Raw genomic sequence first — 24313 nt, 5'->3', positions numbered from 1 at the left:
AAGCTGGGATGTCCCACCAGGAGCTGGTGGTGCTCAAAAACTTTACATACATAGTCAATATTAACCAAACGACACTCACTCACATCATACTCATATTTATTTACTAGTTTAATCTTTACTCATAAATTCATAGGCTTATATATGCATGTATAACAGATCTTAACCAGACTTTATTCACAATTGTGAGTTTAAAATGTATTTCTGGTGCCTTTACAGGAATAATTATTATTATCCAGGGTCCCCAAAATAATGAGAAACTCCCTATTATAAAAAAAAATCATTCAATTGTAACTGATTGTAATTTTAAAGGATGGTTGCGCAATTGGCATCTTATGTAATTTTAATATTTCTTTGTGCGTCACACACGAAAACTGAAATATTGATGGAGGGTATTTCTGGATGAACTGCCTCCCAACTTTAACTGCATCCGGGTGCTGCTTCCTGTCCCTTTATTCAATGAGCTGGCAGCGATCCGCTCACTTCGGTGGACGGAGACGAGCAGCATCCGGAGCCCAGAGCCGAAGTTAGTGCAGATCTGCGCGTATGTGCGTCTGATGCGCCACGGCAGCTTTTACACCGAATAAGAGAATAAACTGGGGGTGAGTGACACGGATTATCGCGTGCATTGGCTGGGATTATCTGTCATTCTGCATGTGAATGCACGACCCAGGGGGAAGTTTGACGCGCTGGATGAAACCGACGTCCGATCATGTGAAGTGCAGTTTTCCACGCGGCGTCGACCGCTCGGTCTGTTAATCTATGAAACTGTAATGAACCTCCGGGCGCTTCAGGTTGATGTCAGTGGTGCTTTTGACTCCGACTTCTAGTTCCATTTCTTAATGTGCATATTCAGTGTCAGAAAGCATCAGCTTGTTTAAAAGGCAAACGCAAGGAGACACAAACACTGTGAAGCCGAAGCTGCCTGTTTATCTGACGATGCTGAGTCACTATTATCAGTTTGGTGCAGAAGTCTGAGGCAAATGAGCAAATGTTTTACTTTGATTGATTCTACGTGGTTAATGAATGCTGCCCAGTGATACACTGATGCATATGGGCATCTGCTCAGACTAATAGCCTCATTAATACTGTACCACAACACTACACAGCGCGCTAGACATTCAAAAGTGTCTTTGCTCAACTTTTAAAATGAGGTTGCACCTCTAGTCTGTGCATGTGTTTTCATAACATACTTCCAGCAGCCGATGGTCACTCTGTGGATTCAATTCCATCAGCTGCCTCCTCTCTCTCTCTCTCTCTCTCTCTCTCTCTCTCTCTCTCTCGTTTCTCTTTTGATGTGTGATGTGTAGTTTTTCAGACGGCAGGTGTTTTTTCAGTCCTTGTGACATCAGAGGTGCTTGAATGCAGTAAGTGATTGTGGGAACAGGAAGCACAGAGTAGTGATGCAGTGAAGCCTGCATAACTCTCCCAGCACTGCAGTGAAGTGACCGTGCTGCAGCTGTAGCACAGACTATTCTGCTGTTAGTCAATGGTTGGAGCCTGATTGGTTTATTAGGTATTTATGTGCATTGTTATAAAACCTAGTTTTACAGTTCCAAACGTGCATAATGTTAGGATCATTTCCTGTTGCAGTGGAGATGAATCACAGCTTATTTGGCTCATAGGCCTGATATTGAAGCTCACAGCATTGTACTACATTTGTAAAGGTTTCACCAGTAGCTGCATGTGATGCCAGTCGCGAAGTTTGGCTGACTAGGGCTAAGCTGTGATGGTTAAGGCTCCTTTAATTCATCTCATGGACTTGATTTGTTCATAAAGCCTCATCACTGCCCGTCCAGGTCTCATAGGTTTCCGCTGCGTGACGATGTGTTTCTGGTGCAGCGACGGAGCTGCCAGGATCAATGAGCTCCACCACAGCGACGTCTGTCTAATCAAAGCTTGATTAGTAGTGGACATCAGCCACAGCAGTGACTCTCAGTAACTGAGTGACTCTAAAGGGTGTAAAGGGTTCGGGGCAGTTTGCTCTACATGCGTGTCAGGGCAGTGGCCTGTGGCTCCTTTCATTTCCATCTTCCATCACTTCTCTTAGGAGCGTTAACATGTTGATTTACTGACGGACCACGAGTGAAAGCGCTGTGTAATCTTTTAAGTCTAATCTGTGGGACTCTAAATCTTGTGAATGGTAAAAGCTGTTTAGTGGAGCGTTCAACAGGTGAAGCTGGATTTTGTTTGTGCAGTTTAAAGACTCCAAGTGTTTGGCCTCAACCTTAACGCACATATGTAGCCGTCAACATAATATCGCCTGTAATGAACAGAAAGTAATGGAAAGTCCAGGCGACTTTATCTTCTGTCGGAGGAACTCCCTCCTGCTGCATCTGTGCAGTCACACACTTATCAGACTTTAAACATCTGGCTGCTGCTGTGAGCACAGCGTAGCCACCGCTCCCCGCTCGAACACGTTAAATGGGAAAGCAGTGATCAGACCCACTACCAATATTAGTGGACTCTTGTGTTTTCTGCCCATTTATAACTTGACTTTCGGAGCGATTTCTTGACGTTCGTGAGTTTAGAGACAGATGTTTGGAGCTGAGCGCTTGTTTGTAAGGACTGACGTATTGATGCGGTTTCTCCCTCGACTCCTGCTTTCTGCTAATCCATTTACTGTGAGTGGGGCTGCACGTAGGGAAAACTGATGCATTAGGATAATTAGGACCAACATTGTTTGCCGCCTGCCAATAGGATTAAAGCGCTCAAGAAATGGAAAACTCCCGAGGGGCTTGTGTCCGGCTCCTCCGTGTATGTAGCAGATGCACTGGTCCTTTATGATTCTCCTTTAAGGTAGAGACATAGATGTTTCCACTCATCTGGCTCCTGTTCCTTTCTGGGCTGAAGGAGCAGCCGGCGTTAAGCCCAGCCTCCCGGCGCCCATCGAGCCTCTGATTGGTGGGTGGCCTCCCTCTCCCGCGGATGGGCCCGCCCCCTCTCTGTCACTCAGCCTCACTCAGGCATTATCGTAACAGCCGCTCAGGCCCTTCGCACGCGTTTCCCCTTCACGCTCACGGAACACGCTGCAGCCGATCTGACGTGAGGATTAGAGGCCGGCCGCGTTTTCATCCTGAAGGAGGCGAGAGGCGGAGAGCAGCCATGGAGTTAAAGTAAGCTGGAGGTCTGGGATTGGAAGGCGGACAGCGGGGGCGGGTTGGGAAGACTTGGGAATAGATGGAACACTGGAACACATGTGGTTGAAGGAGGGGAAACCGGTGACAGGCTTTAAAACTGTCTGCTTGGTCTCAATTAACTTTAAAAGGTGGAATTAACCTGAAGGTCCTGGAATTAGCTACTAGAAAGACAGGTTGCCCTCGCTGCTCACATAGTTAAGTGCAGTAGGTCATATTGTGCTTCAAGCATAACTCCGTTTCCTGTTCTTCATCCTCTCCAGTTGTTATTAAAACCTCAAGTGCAGCTTCTTCAGAGTTCTTTGCTAATAACAATAATAACCAGTAATAATATCTCACTGTCAGCGAACTAAACAAAGTTGGTTTAAGAAGGAAGTGTCTGTCTCCCAGTGTTGAGAAACAGAAACTGGTCCATTTGTTGTAGGTTTGTCACAGAACGGCCGCTTTAACGTTACAACACAGGTCACATCTGTATAATTAGAGTAAACGCAGCCCAATAACGAACGGTGCTGCAGCGTTTTAGCCTCTGGCTGACAGATGTGCAGCGTGGACACTGAAGCGTCCTGACGCTGGCGTCAACAGGACACATGCAGAGGCAGACACACTATTGTCTTATCTCCCGAGTCCAGAGACGGCGTTGGCAGACGCGCAGTCAAGTGACGCGCTGACCTGAGGTCCAGCGAATGTGAGCACACAAACATGGTGAATGTGAAAGCCTTTAATGAGCCAAAGCCTCCTCAATCGTAGCGCCCACAGTTTCAGGAACCTGGAACCTGTCATGAGTGGCTCAAAGATGCTGCTGCTGGTTCAGACTTGTGGGGGAGGGGGGCGTCGGATGGGGGGGATGTTGGAGCTGAAGGCGTGCTCCGCCGTGTAATCTCTCATCATCCCGTCCCCAGTGGATGCGTTAGATTAGCAGGAGACTGTTCTTACCATTCCAGGGTGGGTCTCGTATCACTGCGTCCAGAATAAGAGGCCTGTAGGGACCACATTCCACTATTAGCCTGCTTTTTTTTACTTATTTGCAGCATCTTCCTGGATCTGCTTTGCTTCAGGTTTCTCTGCTGCAGCATTGATGAATATTAAGATTATCCGGTCATAATCCATACAGGCAACCATCTGGCTATAGGTGGTGACAGCGCATCAGTATTACTGGGGACGTGCTGTTTGTTATGGGCTGTGGAGTCAACATTCTGCGCTAACGTCCCCCTGTTGTGGTGATTTTAGGCCTCGTGACATTTCTTATGCGTCATATATTCATAGCAGTGATGAAAGGGGTGGTGTGATTTTTGCTGTTGGGTCTAAAAGCAGTGCGGTGTTGAACATAACCATTGCTCTGTACTCTGCAAATGACAAATGTCAATAAAATGAATGAGTAACCTGAATGAGAGACCGGAGCACGTGCACTTTTATTCCCATATTTAAACATGAAAACATCTCCAGATGACAATTGCATCTAGTCAACAAACGTAAAGCCACAATAATAGGGGCTGATGCAAACGTGGACACTGCTGTGTAACAACATGGTGTTGAGCTCTAATCTCCTCGTGACTGGACCCCTGGACTCTGACCCGACCAACTAAGATGGTAGAAATGATAAAACCCTCAGTAACGGTCAGTGCTGTAACCTTTGGAAAGTGGATCCTGCAGCCTGGTCAGTGTGTGTGTGTGTGTGTGTGTGGGGGGGGGGGTAAAAACAGCTGAGCTCAGACCTCTGGAAAGAGCTGTGAGACAAATACCAGAGGAAACCACAGATGTAAACCAAAGTCCAACACCTGGTGAAAACGCCAGTTTCCTTTCGATGAGTGGGAATTTAAAGTGACTGCTTTGTCCAGAGACTCCGCAAACAGAACTCAGGTCAGTGTTTGGCTCGGCGCTGAGGTCGGGTGGACCTGCTCCCGGCGGGTCAGGCCCGTTTCGCCCTCGTTCCTCCGGTGCCGCGTTTGCCTGACTGCGCCGGAGCTCGCTGAGTTTGGCAGCGGCACAGATGAGATCACTGGAACAGCTCCGGAGCTGCCAGGCATAATGAAATGTGTGAATACGCTCGGTCAGGTCCAACCGACGTCATTCTGAGAAGGGAGCGACGCAGAACGAACAGAACTGAAGAGGATGAGGTCCGTTCCTCCCCATGGGCAGATGTGCAGCTCTAATCACATTTCTCTTTTGCGTCCTTCATTCTGTGCATTCTGTGTGTGTGTGTGTGTGTGTGTGTGTGTGTGTGTGTGTGTGTGTGTGTGTGTGTGTGTGTGTGTGCGCGCGCGCGCGCGCGCAATGAGTCAGCAGAACGCACACACCCACTCCAAAAGGATCTGTTTGCCTCCAACGCCATTGGCCGTGGAGGCGGCTCGTGCATCTGTCCCCCTTTTCCTCCACTTGTCGCCGCCAGCCAATGCCCGCTCGCCTGCTCCGGATGCCGCACGCGCGCGCTGCGCTGCGTTGAGCCGGCGCTCACCTCAGACGGAGATGTAGGAGGGGGATGATTGAATGACACGGACTGGGACGAGAGCGCGAGTGACGGGAGGAGGAGTGATGTGGAGGCTGGAGCGCTGCCCCTCCTCGGCTCGGCTCGGCTCGACTCGGCTCGGCTCACGTGTGCGCGCACAGCCTTATACGCGGAGCCAGAACTCTCCTGAAGTCACTCCACTTGAGGCCGAACGGGGCGTTTATCGCACACACCAATGGAGCAGGTGCGCCGGGGCTGATGACGCCTGTTGATGGGTCCGTGAATGCAGCACTGTAAGTCGTTTTGTCTTCAGGAACAGCTGCTCCCGAAGCCGTTCCTTTCGATTCAGCACGAATTCCCCTCTCCCACGCGCTCCCTCCGCTTTACATGGGGTGACGGCTCAATCCAGCAGGAATTATTCCGCTTAACCGGCGTAGATCTCATTATATAAGCGTGGAGCGCCGCGCGGCTCCTCTTGTTAAACTGAACCGTCTGCGGGAGGATTTGGGTCGTTTGGTTGAATAATCGGTCCCATGTTTGATGCTCTGCTCGTCGGCTTAATCTGGCGGCGGAGCTGGGAGGTCATTAACGCGCAGCCTGAGCTCTGACGTCTGTGTTTGTGCGCGTCCGTGCGCGTGTCACGTCTCACCGATGCTGAAGACTTGGACCTTGTTTCAGACTAGTCTCTAATCACTGTCACAGTGACTTGATGTTCAGTTTGACACTTTTCATATCTGGCATCAGAATGTGAACAAACCGGTGACGGCATCATTATGGCAGTATTTTCATCCTCCACGCTCCATTTCCGCCTCCTCATTGTATAGTCTGAAGGCTCACGTGCCTTTTCAGAGGTTTTGCATTAGAGAGGAGCGATTAAGATGAAAGTAGAGTGGAGACGAGGAGTCCCCGAGGAGTCGCTCTCTCCGGCAGAGGCGGCCTGTTTCTGCTTGTGATGAGACAATAAAAGCCCTGACACACTTAGTGCATGGGCCGGATAACGTTACAGGGTGATCGGACCCGGAAACGCGGTGCAGGTGGGACTGAAGCACGCGCCGGGCGCCAGGATCCGCGTGGAGACTGTGTCTGTGCTCCAGCTTCAGGCAGGGCTTTTATTTTGGTAGTTTGGGCGTTGTGTGTCGTTGGTGCACGCTGAACACACAGTGCCTCGCTTTCACTTTCTAATCAAATATTTAGCGCGTAAAGTGCTTTTCGTGACGAGCGTCCACGCTCCCTGCTCCACGCTGGTTTCCCACTAGAATGAACGACACAGTCGCCGTACTGGAGAGAAGCAGAGTGGAAGAGGTGGACCTCATAATGCGGCCGGTGCAGCGTGAATCACCGTCGCACAACCGGCACCTGATCCGCCCCCATAAGGTTAGAATTACTCCAGGTCCAGAGCAGACGTCGTGTCACAAAGCAGAAAGTGGAACAACTGCCCCTCTGCCTTCAAAGAAGCTCCTGACACTATAAATTAAGACATTTTAATAACGTTTATTCATTAGCTTTGGACATTTAATAAATAAGTCTGGTTAATTGTTCTGAATTAGTTGTTTAATTAAATACCAGCTGCAGTAATCGCTGCTGTAATTTATGGCTGCCTGTAAATCATGAAACTGTTATTATAGAAATGTAAATGAAATCCACATCTACAATAAGTTGATTTAATCAGAGACTCCACTACATGAATGGTGGTGGCCTTTCAAGTCAGCTGCTGTTTGATGAGTGCTGATTGTTTCCAGTCTAACCTCGTTACTTCCTGGTTTAGGGGTCCGGCTGAGGCCCGTAGCCACAGATGGGCCGTGCGCCGCCTTCGCTGACCCGGTCCTCCCTGTGTGTGGTTGTGCAGGGTGCAGGGTAGGAGGGAGGGGGACCGCCTCGCCCCGGCGTTAGGATGGCCAGTGACGGCGCCACTATTCCCAGCCCGGTCGTCCGCCAGATCGACAAGCAGTTCCTGATCTGCAGCATATGTCTGGACCGCTACGAGAGCCCCAAAGTGCTGCCCTGCCTGCACACCTTCTGTGAGAGGTACGTTCTGACAGCCGCTGTAGGACTCCGTCCACTGTTGCTTTTGTAACGTGAGCAGCGGACGGCGGCGCTGCGTCCCTGTTGTTGACTTTGGCGCGGTGGTGCCATCCTCTCGTTTGTTCCCACACAAAGGGGACACTGTGGCCTGTGCCGGTCTGTCCCTTTGCTCTGGTTCCTTCTGGAGACTCACTACAAAACGTTCAACAATACAGTCAGTTTCTGTTTCTATCAGCTCCATTAATTCTCTACATTCTTAATTTCTGTTGGGATCAGCTCTAAACCCCCTGCATCTCTTAGATGTTTAGATATGATGATGATTATGATTATGATGATGATGATGATGATGATGGAAACTGACTACCCGACGCCTGTTTTGGTCATGAGTCTGATTGTTGAGACATCAATAAGCAAATTAAGTTATTTGAAACCCAACTAGGGACAACGTGTCAGCCTGTTAGCTTCCTGTCCATGACATGACATTGGGTTTCAGATTCATCATTTTCATTTCTTTCCCGTTAGTCTGTAATGTTTTAACTCATCTGGGTTGAACTGAGGCTTCAGGGTGGTTTCATTTCTCACCTGACCTGAATAGTCTCATTACGTGGACAATGGAGAGGGTGTGGGACGGAAGGAGTCCTTTAACAATCACAGTTCCCTGCGTAGATCCCAAATGGGTCAATGATGTAAATGCTGCATCCCCTGACAATGGAACTGAATGGACGGAATAATAATGCTAATAATAGTGGTGACTCAATGACACTGCATGAAAAGATGTGACTGTTAGAACTTCCTCTAACTCTGCCGACGCGTATCCCCCCCTCCGCCAGGTGCCTGCAGAACTACATCCCGGCTCACAGCCTCACGCTGTCGTGCCCCGTGTGCCGCCAGACCTCCATCCTGCCGGAGAAGGGCGTGGCGGCGCTGCAGAACAACTTCTTCATCACCAACCTGATGGACGTGCTGCAGCGGGCGCCGGACAGCCGCAGCCGGGAGGCCGCCGCCCTCAGCGCCATCACCACGGTGGCCACGGGCCAGCTGCTCTCGTGCCCCAACCATGGCGGCAACGTAAGCGGCACACGCGCCGCCGCGTCCCGCCAGATGTTGATTATGCTTTTTCACATCTGGAAGCTCCATTTAACGTGTTTTATTCTGAAGGGTCAATTTTACTGTTGAGATCTTTCCCTGGCTCCACCAACACTGGCGTCGATGCTAACGTGGCTACAGCATATCAGGCTAAGAATCACCTGCATTGACTCTCTCTTCTTCCTCAGCTGATGGAGTTTTACTGTCCTCCGTGCGAGACGGCCATGTGTCAGGAGTGCACATGCGGCGAGCACGGCGAACACCCAACCGTGCCCCTGAGAGACGTTGTGGAGCAGCACAAGGCATCACTGCAGGAGCAGCTGGGCGCCGTCAAGAAGAGGTACGGCAGCAGACGCCTGTCGCGCAGACGCCTGTCGCGCAGACGCCTGTCGCGCAGACGCCTGTCGCGCAGACGCCTGTCGCGCAGACGCCTGTCGCGCAGACGCTGTCATGCTCTCTCGCGCAGACGCCTGTTGCGCAGACGCTGTTATGCTCTTTCGCGCAGACGTGACACCTCCCATCTCTTTCTACCTTTGTGCCGCTCCCAGGTTGCCGCAGATCGACTCGGCCCTGCAGACGCTAGCAGAGATCCTGCAGCAGCTGACCCATCAGAAAAGCTCCATCGAGGATGAAATCCACACGACCTTCGATGAGCTGCAGAAGACCCTCAACGTCCGAAAGAGTGTTTTACTCATGGAGCTGGAGGTCAACTACGGCCTCAAGCAGAAGGTGGAGTCTCAGACTGAGCACCATGGCTGCTCGTCTCCTTTAATTAGCATCATCCATGTTTTAACATGCCCCCCCCCCTCCAAAACAGACAACCAGTCACCTGGTCTGGTTAAGTGCCTGCTGCTTCCACCACATGAATCACTAATGATTTACAGTTCACTGGCTGCAGCCACAACACGGCGCCCAGGGGAAAGTCCGGTATGTGACATGTGACCTCCAGCTGTGCTGCTGCTGTAGCTAGATGGAGCCCGTGCCCTGGGAGCTCCCTCCACTTGATTTGGGCGTGTCGTGTGCAGAGGAGTAGAATGAGCTCGGCTCTTTGTGCTGCAAACACTCTGGTCGGGGCTTTAGAGACACAACAGAGACGAGAAAGACACAGGAGAAGGTTCTTAAATGAAGTGTTTGCTCATAGACTAGTATCGATGGTTCAATGGCCTCTGCTGTTACAGAAGAGGAGGGTGATGATCAGATGCAGGTGAGACTGTCAGTGAGGAGTTCTCCTGAGGAGCGTTGGGGCTGCTTTAAGTATTTTATATGTTCATGCTACCAAATAACTAACTGAGCCAGTTTCAGTGGAAGACTATTATTTTGTGCTTGGCCGTCAGATGCAAACGTCCACATGTCGCTGCATGACCTAGAGGTCTGTGTGTGTGTCTTTGTTAGTCACAGTGTGTTTCTGTTGCTTAAACAAGTGCAGCACAGCGTGGAAGACAGTGAAATCAATCACATGAAGCTGATGCCAGTTGGCAACGCTGTCAAAGCCAATAGATGGTCATCAGTTTTCACTGATGACAGTAAACTCTTATTGCTTCTTTGTCACATTCACCTTATGCTGACAAGTCATTGTCAGTTCTCAGTGGATGCATTCTTTTCCCCGCTGACCTCCCACAGTAACCGTGCTGCCCTCTGGTGTTCCTCTGCGCAGGTGCTCCAGGCCCAGCTGGACGCCCTGCTGCAGGGCCAGGAGGGCATCCACAGCAGCTGCAACTTCACGGAGCAGGCCCTGAGCCACGGCACGGAGGCCGAGGTGCTGCTGGTGAAGAAGCAGATGAGCGAGCGCCTGGTGGAGCTGGCCACGCAGGAGCTCCCCCTGCAGCCGGGGGAGAACGACCAGCTGGACTTCCTGGTGGAGACGGACGGGCTGAAGAAGTCCATCCACAACCTGGGGACCATAGTCACCACCAACGCAGTGGCCTCCGAGTCTGTGGCTACGGGCGAAGGGTTGCGGCACTGTGTGGTGGGAATCGCCACCTCCGTCACCATAACCACCAAGGACAAAGACGGAGAACTGTGCAAAATGGGAAATGCAGTCATCGCGGCTGAGATCTCCTCACCCGATGGAGGCAGAGGTGAAGGGGAGATCCTGGACAACAAGAATGGCACCTACGAGTACCTGTTCACAGTCCCTAAAGAGGGGACTTTTAATTTGTCGCTGCGTCTGTATGAGCAACACATCAAAGGCAGCCCCTTCAAGATAAAAGCCACCAAAACCATAGACGTGTCGCCGACGGCCGACGGCATGAAGAAGAGGCTGAAGTCTCCGGGAAGTGGGCACATCAAGCAGAAGGCCATCAAGAGGCCGGCCAGCATGTACAGCACAGGGAGGAGGAAAGAGAACCCCATCGAGGACGACCTCATCTTCAGGATCGGTGCGAGCGATCGCCTCTCACGCTGCAACAAGCCCGTTAGTCGCACATTCGGTCTGCTTTTAACCGGGTTTCATGTTTCCCAGGCACCAAGGGGAGAAACAAAGGGGAGTTCACCAACCTGCAGGGAGTGGCTGCCTCATCTCTGGGAAAGGTGCTGATCGCAGACAGCAACAACCAGTGTGTGCAGGTAAAAGCGCCTCCTCAGTGCTGCTCAGATCAGGGCAGGTCGCCTTTCATTGCTCACGCCCGTTTTGCTGTGACACAGATTTTCTCCAACGACGGCCAGTTCAAAAGTCGCTTCGGCGTCCGGGGCAGGACGCCGGGTCAGCTGCAGAGGCCCACGGGCGTGGCCATCCACCCGAACGGTGACATCATCATCGCGGACTATGACAACAAGTGGGTCAGCATCTTCTCCAGCGACGGGAAGTTTAAGGTGAGGAGAGCAAAGCTTGCTTCATTAATCGAAACAGAAGAAGAAGAAGTGAGCAATGAAAAAACAATGAAAGGCTAATTTAAGATGCAGCATTTAGATACTGAATTACAGAAGTTCAGGCTTTAAAGTCAATACAAAGTGATGTATCCTGGATTTACTCATATTTTCCTACTTATAGTTACAGTGAGGCTGCACTGGCAAAATACAGAGCAGGCCGCTGCCACGTTCCATTTAGAGCAGTTTGTGGCTTGTTCGCTGGATGAATGCAGGCCTTCTCTGCAGCACCACCACAAAAACACACAGCCAGTCATTTATGTCTGTGAGAAGAGAACGTCCACGGCTCGCCTCTTTCTGAAAACCACTCCTTTGCTCGTGCAGAACAAGATCGGCTCAGGGAAGCTGATGGGCCCTAAGGGCGTGTCGGTGGACAGGAACGGCCACGTCATCGTGGTCGACAACAAGGCCTGCTGCGTCTTCATCTTCCAGGTCAACGGCAAGCTGGTCACCAAGTTCGGTAACCGCGGCAACGGTGACAGACAGTTCGCAGGTACACTCAACGGTAATATGTGCACTGGCCCCTACAGAGGTTCACCAAGCGGCTCACACCTGCATGTGCAATGAAGACCGTGTGTCCAAAAAAGAAATGTTTGATACGTTAACAAGGAAAGACACATTTTAGAGTGATTAGATTCACGAATGACTAAAACCAGCATGCACTGGCATCCAAAGGGGCTGCGTCTTATGTCTGAATCTGTTATTATTACCACAATTTAAACTGGTCTGTGCTTTCCTGCAGGGCCGCACTTTGCTGCCGTCAACAATAACAATGAAATCATCGTGACTGATTTCCACAATCACTCAGTCAAGGCAAGTCCCGCGCCAGAGCAGTGCGAATGAATTACACAGCGCTGCCTGACGAATCTGTAGAGATGTCTTACGTCTGTGTTCTTTTGTATTCCAAAACGAAGGTGTTCAACACTGAAGGAGAGTTCTTGCTGAAGTTTGGTTCCAACGGCGAGGGAAACGGACAGTTCAACGCGCCCACCGGCGTCGCCGTGGATGTCAATGGAAACATCATAGTAGCAGACTGGGGAAACAGCAGGATCCAGGTTAGGACGACACCTCTCACCTTAAGGCCGATGAAAACAAAAGCAGATGTAGTGGAGCCTTAGAAGCGTTTCATACTTCTTTTATATTATTGAGGAAGGTTTCATTACATTAAAGTGTTTTCAGTCAGACACATTTCCAGTTACATTATTTTTTTTATATTAGATGTCATGGGATATAAAAACAAGGCCCTGCGTGGTGTTTTCAGGTGTTCGATGGCAGCGGCTCCTTCCTGTCCTACATCAACACATCGGCGGACCCGCTCTACGGCCCCCAGGGACTGGCGCTCACCTCCGACGGTCACGTCGTGGTGGCTGATTCTGGCAACCACTGCTTCAAAGTCTACCGCTACCTGCAGTAGCGCTCGCTCGGCGCGCTCCAGCCGCACCGTGTACATAAAGGCATCATCACACGCGGAGCGGGTGGCAGCATCTGCCCTCGCCTCCTCCTCCTCCAACCACCCATGACGTGAGGCGACCTGTGATGGGGACGCGGGAGAGAATCAGCTGCAGTGCGGGTGAAGCCAGTGGACCTATGTTACTCACAGACGCCTGCTACTGATTGATGCTTTGAGAAGTCACTCATAAATCTGTTCACATTCCATCTTCACTGTGCATATTAAAAAAGTAACTTTAGTGTTTAGTGTACATATATTAGACATTAGAGTTGTGGTGACATGGCAGGAAAACTGGAGAGGACGCTATTGGATTGCAATGAATACTGGTTCACACTGTGACGTGGGGTTCAATTAAAACTAATGATGCACTGCACCGACCTGAGGAATAACAAAGTTCTGTTTATAGTTCCAGTAACTGCAGCTATGGTTAAATGCTCTTCACATTTTGCCTGTTCACCAAAAAATAGAAATGTTCCACCTACTGTAGGAATCAGGGTATTTTCAAGCATGACTAGGCATCACTGTGCCTGAGAAAATGCTGTGCACAGGGTAAAATATGTTTTAGTCGTCATCAGTTCTATCTGCCATCACTGTAATTGTAAAAAACACAGTTCGCTAAAATCCTTGGAGCGTGTTATGATCAGTGAAAACACCAAACGTAACCCAATGGATGTGCTAGTACGGGTGTGTCTTTGAGAAATTAGAAGTTAGAAGAGTTGGTAGACGTCGCTGAACTGTGATCACCTTCATTCTTCCACGTGCTCTTACGTCAAAAATGATCTGCAGATCAACAAATAGGTTGTATTTCTCTACCACATGCAACTTGTAGTTCAACACTTTGGGTGTACTTTGTAAAAATGCACTGTGCTTTCATTGGAAAGCCTTGGTTAAAAAGTTTTGTCTTCAAGCACAGTTATTGTTATGTAACCTGAACTCATTTTCTACACAATCCTGTTAAATTATTTTTTCCATTGTATATTTTAAATGCCAAATGGAATTAAAGTGCCCATAGGAAAGAAAACCATGTATTTGGTTTTATGTTATATTTGTTGATTGCTTTCGTTTCCTAAATATGAAACGACAACATCTTGATGGATCCATTACACTTTGAGGTTGCAGCTCTACTGTCTTTAAAGCACGTCTTCCATTCAGCGGCAGAGGGCGTCAGAAAACCAAGGGTTGAACTGTGAAGGAGCCACTCCACGGACCGCTGCGCCGTTCAAAGTACGGATGATGACGTCGCTTTGCGAGTCGTAGCGGTCCTTCGAGATTCTCCCGATGCCAGCAACGTCGCCCCACATAGTTAGAGAAATGCTGCGTTTGGAACAATCCGAAAAATGATAACTGGTGCGACCAAGACTGATGACTAGGAGTATGACATTAAATATATAAATGTCAGACTTACTGTTTGTAATCCAGCACATAGTGGCTACATTTAATTAACAAATTATGTTAAAATCCTTTTTAGAAATATGACGAATAGATTTACGAACGATTCTTACTTCCTTCAGATAAAGGGAGGTTCAGTTTACGAGGAGCTGCAAAGGCGGCATAGAACTCCGCGGGAAATTCAGAGCAGGCCGACGTTTGTCGTATTTGGAGTACAAACATAAAAAAGACGGGCGTTAGTATCAAACTTTAACGCTAGCAGAAGACCTTCGTGCAAACAATTTAGCAAAATGGTGAGCATTGATTCATGCTTTCTGTAGTTCTGATACCGATCGGTGATATGTCGATGGACGTTTGCCTTAGGATCAGCTAGAGTAACGCCTAGCTAACCGCTTCATCAGCCACATTATTCATTTGGGACGCAGCATTTACAATATTAAACCTAATACACTACATAGAATTACATCACTTACATTACAGTATTACTAGCGCAATTCAGTACAGTCGTACTGAATCCAATACAAATGCACAGTATTACCCAACTCAGAAACGCCACTTTCTTAGTGTCGGGCGAATATAACGCAACAAATGCATGATTTACGGTGGGCAGTAGCGAGTAATTCCCATTAGCCTGTAACATGTAAAAACCAACATGACGCAGCGCTGGTTTCTTCTTCGTCGGCTCAGTGCTGCCACTAGTGGCTGGAAGGTGTATTACATCAACACTAATGTACTTTAAAACGGTACAGTACATACAGGCCTCGTTTCCTGGTGCATTCAAAGTAAAACAAGTTAATATTGCAAATTATCAGCCCTGCGCCTTGTTGTCTTTCGAATAACATACTTTTATATTTAGTAGTCATATTAAACGTTTTGTTATAGTCAAAGAAGAAAGGACTAAGTTTGGAGGAGAAGAGAACCCGCATGATGGAGATTTTTTTTGAATCGGTGAGTTCTGTTGCCTTCTGAAATTCATCCCAGATCAGTATGAGGCCACAAAGACTCCACAACCTTTGTATGTTGTTGACTGTATAGATGGAAGCAGTAGAGTATCTTTAAAGTTTATACAGTAATAAGGATTGTATTTATTTATTTAAGTAAGATGAAACCAAGCCTAACTACTAAAGCATAAATAAGAAAGTAAAAAAACAATTCTAAAAAAACAATTCTCGAACAATACTGTAGGTTTGTATTACATATTTGGAAAGTCTTTGAGGTTTCAGTTTCTTTAACTCGCATACAATTTCATAAATGTATGAAAAGTGTGTCCTAATGACAGTTATTTGTAATTTTGTTTCTATTATTAAAAAAGTAAATTTTTTAAAAATCTTTTTAGAAAGATGTGTATCAGCTGAAAGACATTGAGAAGATCGCTCCCAAGGCAAAGGGTATCGGTGAGTGATGCTAGAGAAACATAAAAATGTTTAATAATCTATCTGTGTTGTTCTTTCCTGGCCTTTGTTGTTATTTTATTTATATAAAGATGAATTAGATTTCTAAAACTACTTATTTTTTTCTGGATGTGAGGACATGTGGTTTTTGCAATTACATAACAAAGTTGAAGTGTATTTTTAAAACAGTGACTCATAGCTTTGTGTTGCAATATGAATTTGTGTTTGAAAGCTGAATTGTTATCTATTTTTTTATAGATGAGTGACAGTAAGATAACTAGAACTTACACAAACCTTAATTTGCATTGCAGCCTAAATTAATTATTAACACTTGTTAAAGTAAGTATGTAAAGATTATGATGCAAATGATCAGCTCTTTGAGAGGCCCAGATATGACCTACAGGCCTATATTTGCTCAGCACCACTAAACCTTCATGCATTTTCTAAAGATATCATAACACTACTGTAAAATTACCATGGCAACTCAGACTAGCTTTTGCCACTATATTGAGTCTATATAAGGAGAACGAAAGCTCTCAGTAGAAGTAACAGTACTGTGTACTGCAAGGGTTTTTATAAAAAAAACATATTCCTTTAGTTTTACATCATGAGTATTGTGGAAAAATGTGGAAAAAATAAAGGCTTTTAAAGTGTCTGCCCTGAAGAGGAACAGAGCCGTGTGTGTTTGGGTGAATTGAGGAGAGATTTTATTTAAACTTAGACAAAACATTAATCTGTTGAAACTGGATCTTGTTGCTTTGATTGAAAGCACATGTTTCTGACTCCTGTAATGATGTAGTTACTGAGTGATGGGGGAAGGGGGCAACAAGATCTGTATTGTGGGCACTTTGTCTTGTAGAAGGGAAGAAAATGTGAGAAAAGGGGCCAAGGGAATGATCTCAGCTGAACTGAAAAAACTAATGGTACTACCATTAGTTTGAGAGCTGAAACTGTTTGGAGGCACCAAAAGGTATTTGAATCAGCTGAACAAAAAAGGAAAGCCAATCAGAAAATACAATCCAGCGCACAAGGTGTTTGTTGATCCAAACCGGTTCACATCCTCTCAGCTCAGCCCTGTACCAAAGCAGATCAACTCTTTCAGTTTGGATGTGCTGAGCAAATGCGTGGGAGTATCACATTTCACCACTGACACTGTTCAAGACGTAACTCGGCTCACTTACATCCCCTCATGCAATGTTCTCTCAGATACAAAGCAACCAGGCTGCAGATGTGTGGGTTTAGGTTTGTGAATAGCTGTAAACCTTGCCAAAAGAAAAAAATTGTAATGATCAGTCCAACGCAACATACAACCACCTTCTAAGCCTCTACTGATCGTACGTATCTAAATCAGTAAATCCAATTAGCAGTTCATGAATATCACTTTGAGGACACTGTACAATAAAAGGTATTGTTTCCACTCTCTGCTGTTTCAAGCTCCAATGACTGTGAAGGAAGTCCTGCAGAGTCTGGTGGACGATAACATGGTGGACTGTGAAAGAGTAGGTACATCCAACTACTACTGGGCCTTCCCCAGCAAAGCCCTGCATGCTCGCACACACAAGCTAGAGGAGCTGCAAAAACAGGTAAGCCTCCCCTTACGCGTAGCCTGACCACAGTGACTTAAAGCTGCAGGTGTAACTGTGAACAATTACAGACATTGCAGGGAGCTCCACAGATGTCTGTCTTGCACAACTTGCTTAGTTGGTTTAGATCACACAGTGTACATCAGAGACAGGCTGAGAGGTGAGATCACAGAAGAACAACCACATTTAAAAATGGGATAATATACTACTTCACTCTATATAAATATGTTCAGAATATTAAAGCAGAGTAATGGTAATCTTGCACTGTTTGTTCATTCTCTGTTTGTGATTGTGATTAAATATTTGTATATATTATCAAAAGAGATGATTATTTTCTGCTCACCGTAATTTAAGCTAAATGACCCCCACCCATTGGTTGCTCATTTAAGCACTTTCCTGGAGACAGACACATTTTTATTAGCTATCAGCCATGGTCTCAGTTTAGCGAAGAGTTTAACCAACTGGCTACGAATCTTAATGTATAATGACCCACTTTCTGTCTCGTTGCATGGCAGACAGATGGTGTAAGGGTGGTATCTCCTCAGAGAATTGGCAACCGCATTTCTGGGACAGAAGTTAAATGTTATGATGCTGCAATCTGTCACTAAAGAATGATTTTGGTTAATGAAGATCGATTGTAGCACAAGTGTGATAAGATGTTACAGCATTTGATTTTTTAGATGACCTGTTAACAAGTCATGTTTCCATCTGTGCTGCATGTTATGTTTGGGATGCAGAAAATGAGTTTTTAATCAATTAAAATTGCACTTAATTTTTCTTTACCTTTTAAAGATTTCTGAAGCAAAGCAGCGGCAAGTGTCTCTGCAGAAAGCCGTTGAAAAGGCGAAAGTAGGACGCCAAGATACAGTAAGAAGATTTTCACACGCTTCCTCGTCTCGTGTGGAAATATATATATGTATATTTTTAACACAGTGAATGAAATGTTATGAATGAAACATGTCGATTAGACTTACAAACCTAACAAAAATAATCTGTCTGTGCAGAAAGAGAGAAGCTCACTGCTGAAGGAGCTTCTTGCTCTGAGAGAGGAGCGAACGCAGCTGCAGGCTGAGTTGGAGAAGTACAGAGAATGTGACCCAGAAGTTGTGGAAGAGATGAGTGAGTATGCAGACAAAGTCATTTTTCAAAATGTCCTCTTTAATCTTTAGTTTCAGTCAACTTGCCTCCATCTACTCACTAGGGAAATGTGACATCTATATATGGTTTATACTTGTGATAATTGAATTTAGGGTGATTTAGATAAAAACTTAAAGGTTTAAATGAATTTAGTTTTGGTTTTTAAATCAGAAACAGAATAATTAAACATACAGGGCCTTCAGGGAGGATCCCTTATGAAGGAATCACAATTAGGGAGGAATCAGGGAGTGAGCTGGGCAGTGTCCAAGACAGGATGCAGCTTCTGTGCGACTCACACTGGCACAAAGAAGTGGTTTCACATGAGATGGTGTAACACTCCAAAATTACAAATACAGTACAGTTAACAGACATTTTCATTTTCATTGTGGTACATGAAAAAAATCACATTTAGTAACAAGTGCTGCTATGAACCTGGATACCGTTCAAAACCACCTACTCACAGTGCTAAAAAAACACAGAGGACATGGCAAAACATATTTTACATCCTCAGATGGCCTCCTTGTGCATTTCGCAACCATAACTTGGATGTTCAGACAGCTCCTTTTTAAAAAGGTACAAACACATTAGAGATGCTTTAAACCAAGACACAAAGGTAACTTTGTCAATTTAAGGTACTGATACTGTCACTAAAATGTGTAAGTTTTCTGTTGAAATTTATTTGTATCGTGTCTTTGCGGTGTTTGAGTCACAGATAAAAGCTAATTGCTTGTAAGGAGGTGAGAATCTTTCACGCGTGGTCCCTTTATGATGCACCTTTAAGTCAGTACAAAACTGCACCGAGATAATTCAAGGGTGAACACGTACAAAGATCCCTGCTGCAACACAGGCTTTTTTTCTGTGTTCTGCTTCTAAATCTTGCTTGTCATTCTAAACTGACCCTTTGTCTTGAAGTGACAGGGTAAAATCTTTAAAAAAAGCCTGCTGGCTGTGCTCATTTACTCATCTTTCACACCTTCTATATAGGACGGCTACATGCATGCACACACACCCAAAATGAATTGCAAACATTACAAAAATCCTTACTGCTTTGTGTATGTGCTACAGCTGTGCTGTAGTAAAGGAGGTGTGAGACTTAAGCTACACGAAAATATGTGCTCTGTTAACCTACACCTCCCAGTGTTAAGCAGGCATGCATGCAGTATTTGTTGTCCACGCGTGTTATTATTATGTTTACTGACAGACAGTCAAATGCATGCCACTCAGAATCATTCCACTCCTTTCCTTTCCCAACCAGTCCTTCAGGTATTACTCTTATTTAGATGCACTAAAAAAACAGACGCAATACTCGCCTGTCAAGCAGAAACGATTTGCCTTCTCTGATTGGTTAGGAAGGAGAGGCTTGGTCAGCAACCTTTAAGGGCAAAAGGAGCAGAAACCTTTGTCTGCGCCTTAATACACTAAATATGTCCCACGGGACCTTTTCACTCAACTGTTCAGTAACATCAGTCATACACATGACATTGTGAGGCAAATCAAACTAGCAGTTGTTCTCTTCCCTGCTTTTTTTGCTCGTCTTCTAATAAACTACTCACAGCTGACACCCCCCTCGGTGCTTAAATGCACAAAGCTATTCAGATGTTATGTTATGTCTACTGCTGGGGGCGGTTACAGTGATCTGGTAGAATAGGCTCAGGCTTGTTGATGAGTATAGGATAGCCAGACACGTGACACCTAGAGGTTCACAGAGCCCTGTTGAAGGAAGAGCCTTTTGAGACACAGCAGCAGCATTAGAGTAAAGATACTGGACATTTGGTCCAATAATGTATTTTATTTTAGGGAACGAAGAGAAAGTTGGAGAATAACCACAGAGGTCATGTTGGGTAGACTAATGACGTCACCTACCTCCCTGGTGTGTTCTGATCAGATCAGATTCCACAGAATGCACTGTTTTGTTGTTTCATGTTGGACTTCTTAATGATGTCTGCTGCCCAGGCATGTTTGGCGGTGGCTGCCACCTTTGACAGGTTAGAACAGTACAACTGAAACCAAACATTAAAGAACACAACTCTTCCACCAACCATGAAGGTGTTCAAAGACCTAATCTGATTCAAAGTGCTGTTACAGGCACATTCATGCCAAGCGCAATTACCTCACGCATGTGGAAACGCCAGTGACAGACTGGACGGACCAGATTGTGTCAGGTCGACATGCTTCACAGTTGCTGCCACACCCAAAGAGACCAAACTTCTTAGGCAGCAATTATAACCCAGAGAACATGGGAAACTATAACACTATCTGACCTAGATAGAAGCAGAAAAAAAAGGATTGCTTAGTATTTTTTATATTTACAACCATAAAATGCTCTGCTTTCTTTATATATATTTTTTTATTTACAACATTGATCTCCACTGGTTGTGTATTATATCGCTCCCTCCCACGTGCAGTCTCCATCCATTTCATTTGATATTGAATTTGGCTTCAAGATGGTTATTCATGAATAAATTCAAACTTTATGAACTAGCACATACAACCTTTAGAGATAATTGAGCCAAATCATACTTTAAAATAGGGTCAATGAACACAATTACATTGTTATGCACATAAATAGTCGTAGGCGTTAAATACCTTGATGATTTTACCTGCTGTTGGTTTAGGCTTCAGTTTTGTTGGAACTCTGGTTTTCAACAGACTTGAATCACATTGCTGCAGGGGATGTTCAGGTTAAACTGTCCACTTTAATTTAATAGTCTAGCACTTGTTTATACAGTGGGACTGTAGCCATGGAACAATCACACCACAGTCCATTCTTTCCTTTGAAGTGTTTGCATTTATGCAATGTCTTATGACAATTTTACATAGGATTACTTAATCATATACACACATGCATATTTGCAGCACAAACGGACATTGATTCAAAACCAAGTCACAGGTATATTGTTGCTTTAGCAGTATCCTTTTTTTTCACTTTCTAATTGATAATGTGAATCTTTTCTGTTAATCTGTAATATTTTTTGTAAGATATGAAGTGATGATAAATTTTGTTTGTTTTGTAGGAAAATCAAATGTTGTAGCAAAGGAAGCTGTTTCCAGGTGGACAGGTGAGTCACAGCTCTGGTAAACATGCTTACAGTATGTGTGATTTATTGTCACCTCTGAATAGTTGGCTCAGAAGTAACAAAGCAGGACTTATTACTCCTTGTGTAGAGCATGTAGATTCTCTGAGCATTAGCTTGCTTTAGCAGCAACCTTGGAGACAGCTGACCTTTATGGATCATGGTCACCAGCTGGGCTTGTTATGTGTTGGCTTTTTAGGCCACATTTCCAGTGAATGCTCATGTTGTCAGTTTTTTTTTTGGGGGGGGGGCACATTTTACTGTAGTTCACTTCAAACTTTAAGGAACTGTGACTCATATGTGCCTCTTCTGTTACTCTCCCTCATCTGCGGTGGACAAACAGATGTTTTTCATTTATATTCAGTCCTTTTTACACTGTTACATACTGTACATTGTATTGACGACTTACAGTGGTAAGTGGAGGTAGAGGTTTCTGTAGACGTGCTATAAAGGGCTACACATTCCCATTCCCTGCTAACTTACTTGGTGTTGGTTTAGTGCACATTTAGCATTTACATCTAACCCCATGCAGTCTACAGTAAGAAACTCAACTCTGATTATAATTTGAATCTGAGCTTCTCATTGCTGTGTGTTTTTAACCTGTGGCCTTGTTACATGGAGACACACCCATACAAACCAGGTGAAGGTTATCGGGACTGTTTATTAATTGAATCATGTATTTGATTGATGATGATGAGATTTTGATTTGTTTCACCAGATAATATTTTTGCCATCAAGTCATGGACAAAGAAGAAGTTTGCCTTTGATGATAACCGCATTAATAAAGCTTTTGGGATCCCCGAGGACTTTGACTACATGGACTGAAGATCTGTCTTCTTCTCGTGGCTGCTGGAAAAGCAAGTGTTTAAACTACACTTTGATTTTGTGCTGGAGCCCTTGTCTCTGCATTTTTACTTTTATATAAATGAACCAGTAAAAATGTGAGCAGGCTTTGAAGAATGTCTCATTTCATCTGTTTTGCTGAAACAGCTGGACTTCACTATCAGCAGATCTGTTGCTTTGGTGCAACCAGAGACAAGACTGAACCAACTAGAAGTGCCTACAAGGGTTGAGAGAGTGTGTGATGAACGCAATTTATTAGTCTGAGTTTTGGGACACCTGTTTGCATGAAAACTGAGAGCTCTAAGTTGTTGATGGAAGGGAATTAACACTTGAGACATCTGAGTTGCCAGTGATATGATTTGTATGGTTTAAACAGATGTTTTGTAATCATATGCTCGTTCACTCTTCCTCGTGTTTTTTTCTGGAAAAAAGATTCGCTTTTTTCTTCATTCACAAGAACCACAGTAGGAGAACTTAACTACCCACGACAAGTTTAGGAAATGTTTTTACTGTGCAGTAAATATTTAAAGTAAATTTACTTTTCACTTCTTCATTTGAGCTAATTTTCTAAGTGCGGAGTGTAAAGTATTTGAACAAGGCTTCCTGTGTTTTGGACTTTTCTTTCTTCGCTGGAAGGTTTCAACTCACTTTCTGTTTAACCGCCAAAAGTGTAAGAACGCTTGTTATTACACATCTAGAATGTCTATTTCTCCACTTTCTGTTCACCCTTTTTCTGTTGAACCAGATGCAAACCAGGCAGTTGTGTGTTGACCTAGTTCACAAGGCAAATGTGCCTGGGTGTGTTGATTTAAATTTCAAATGTGATTGTCATTATTTTTCTGCTAGATGTCTGATACCCAAACATGTTCTTCTCTGTTGATTGATTATAGTGCTTGTTTTTACTTCGATGTGTCAGCGTGTGTCGAGTGTCAAGTTATTTTTGTCTGTAAGCCAGTAAAGAAGAGCATGTTATTAGGACATGTGTCTGAGATACACATTTATAATTTTTCCTTTTTGTATAGTGATGAGGATAAACAATGTGCAAATGTAAATGCCCGAGTTCTTCTGTTGTGCATTAAGTTTTGTCTGCTTTAAGTTGTCTGTTAGACGTACACTGGTTACTATAGCAACAGTCAACCAAAGAAATGAAATGCATAGTTGCACTTTGTTTGTCGGCGCTGACACACCCTCAATGTGTTCATGTTTGTACTTGCCCAACCTGTTCTGGCTATATTTTAATGAATCTGACATGTCAAGTGTGACACGATGCACATTGTTGTATCTCTGGTGCATACTTTTAAGACTGCAGTTGCTGCAGCGTGTTTAGTTGAGCGTTTTTTAACCTCAGAGATCTAGAATGCAGTAATTATGCTTCCCTAAAGACTGACAGAACAACACAGGAATAAATAACACTAGTTTGTTATATAAGTAGGAAAGGTATTTTATAAATGTATTGCATGTTTCGCAACAAATTCAAACCTGTAAAGTGACGTAATAATTTTGAAGGCTAAAAAGGAGGTGGAAGATTTCAAATAGATCAGAAAGCAAATCTGGCCCCTTCTTAATAGTTTATAAAAATCAGATGATGCCCCTAGGAGCTATAAGTGCTGTTTGTGTCACGTGACTTGATGTTAAAAGTACTGTTTTAGTTCGTTCTAAGTACTTAATACCGTATTAGGTTGTTTAGATTGTAACATACTGTAAAGATAATCATAAGCGTCGGTTGTAGTGTTAAGTAGTAGGTCCAAAGTAAAAAGTAAAGCAAGTAGGAGGTTCTGACATATTTACCTGGGCAGTTTGTGGCAAATAGCTGGTGGTTTAAAAGAAGCTCTCGTACAAATAAAGTCAAACATTGCTGTAATTTCTACAGGAAACAGTGAAAGATTAAGTGGCCTA

General features: G+C 45.2%; 2 protein-coding genes and 1 long non-coding RNA gene across 9 annotated transcripts; 2 read left to right on the top strand and 1 right to left on the bottom strand.

Annotated features, from left to right (window-relative positions):
- Positions 1 to 448: 448 nt before the first annotated feature.
- On the top strand, positions 449 to 14021 carry trim2a (tripartite motif containing 2a). Of its 6 annotated transcripts, none has more exons than XM_029149586.3 (12): positions 449 to 599; positions 7424 to 7602; positions 8430 to 8667; positions 8874 to 9025; positions 9234 to 9414; positions 10340 to 11063; positions 11147 to 11250; positions 11329 to 11496; positions 11875 to 12055; positions 12293 to 12363; positions 12465 to 12605; positions 12812 to 14021. In XM_029149586.3, the coding sequence occupies exons 2-12, from the start codon at positions 7469 to 7471 to the stop codon at positions 12962 to 12964; spliced, it is 2247 nt and encodes a 748-aa protein (XP_029005419.1). In that variant the 5' UTR covers positions 449 to 599; positions 7424 to 7468; the 3' UTR covers positions 12965 to 14021. The 6 variants fall into 6 exon arrangements, with proteins under 6 accessions (XP_029005419.1, XP_029005405.1, XP_029005400.1 ...); XM_029149572.3 differs by lacking the exon at positions 449 to 599 and adding an exon at positions 2962 to 3113; XM_029149567.3 differs by lacking the exon at positions 449 to 599 and adding an exon at positions 5363 to 5870.
- A 500-nt stretch (positions 14022 to 14521) lies between these two features.
- On the top strand, positions 14522 to 23684 carry mnd1 (meiotic nuclear divisions 1 homolog (S. cerevisiae)). Of its 2 annotated transcripts, XM_029149590.3 has the most exons (9): positions 14522 to 14682; positions 15272 to 15337; positions 15726 to 15783; positions 17215 to 17363; positions 18156 to 18230; positions 18368 to 18482; positions 21515 to 21559; positions 22293 to 22431; positions 22565 to 23684. In XM_029149590.3, exons 1-8 carry the CDS (start codon positions 14680 to 14682, stop codon positions 22397 to 22399), a joined length of 618 nt encoding a protein of 205 aa, XP_029005423.1. In that variant the 5' UTR covers positions 14522 to 14679; the 3' UTR covers positions 22400 to 22431; positions 22565 to 23684. The 2 variants fall into 2 exon arrangements, with proteins under 2 accessions (XP_029005423.1, XP_029005422.1); XM_029149589.3 differs by having other exon boundaries at positions 22293 to 23684.
- Positions 19549 to 20872, bottom strand: LOC129603907 (uncharacterized). The gene is made up of 3 exons (XR_008694253.1): positions 20611 to 20872; positions 20364 to 20476; positions 19549 to 20210 (listed from the first exon to the last, which is right to left on the bottom strand). It is a non-coding gene; the product is annotated as an uncharacterized LOC129603907 (long non-coding RNA).
- Positions 23685 to 24313: the final 629 nt, after the last annotated feature.

The sequence above is a fragment of the Betta splendens genome, chromosome 1 (assembly GCF_900634795.4).
Source record: "Betta splendens chromosome 1, fBetSpl5.4, whole genome shotgun sequence".
In the NCBI taxonomy this organism is placed as follows: Eukaryota; Metazoa; Chordata; class Actinopteri; order Anabantiformes; family Osphronemidae; genus Betta; species Betta splendens.
The sequence above is the reverse complement of the archived record's forward strand: the minus strand, read 5'-3'. Positions and strand labels throughout refer to the sequence as shown.

Bases quoted from the DNA above. Each gene is read 5' to 3' on its own strand.
- mnd1 (XM_029149590.3), top strand. The intron at 15,338-15,725 runs GTGAGTTCTGTT...AAATCTTTTTAG, and splicing joins TGGAGATTTTTTTTGAATCG to AAAGATGTGTATCAGCTGAA. The intron at 18,231-18,367 runs GTAAGAAGATTT...CTGTCTGTGCAG, and splicing joins AAGTAGGACGCCAAGATACA to AAAGAGAGAAGCTCACTGCT.
- trim2a (XM_029149586.3), top strand. From the start codon at position 7,469: ATGGCCAGTGACGGCGCCACTATTCCCAGCCCGGTCGTCCGCCAGATC. The intron at 8,668-8,873 runs GTAAGCGGCACA...CTTCTTCCTCAG, and splicing joins GCCCCAACCATGGCGGCAAC to CTGATGGAGTTTTACTGTCC. The intron at 12,364-12,464 runs GCAAGTCCCGCG...TCCAAAACGAAG, and splicing joins TCCACAATCACTCAGTCAAG to GTGTTCAACACTGAAGGAGA.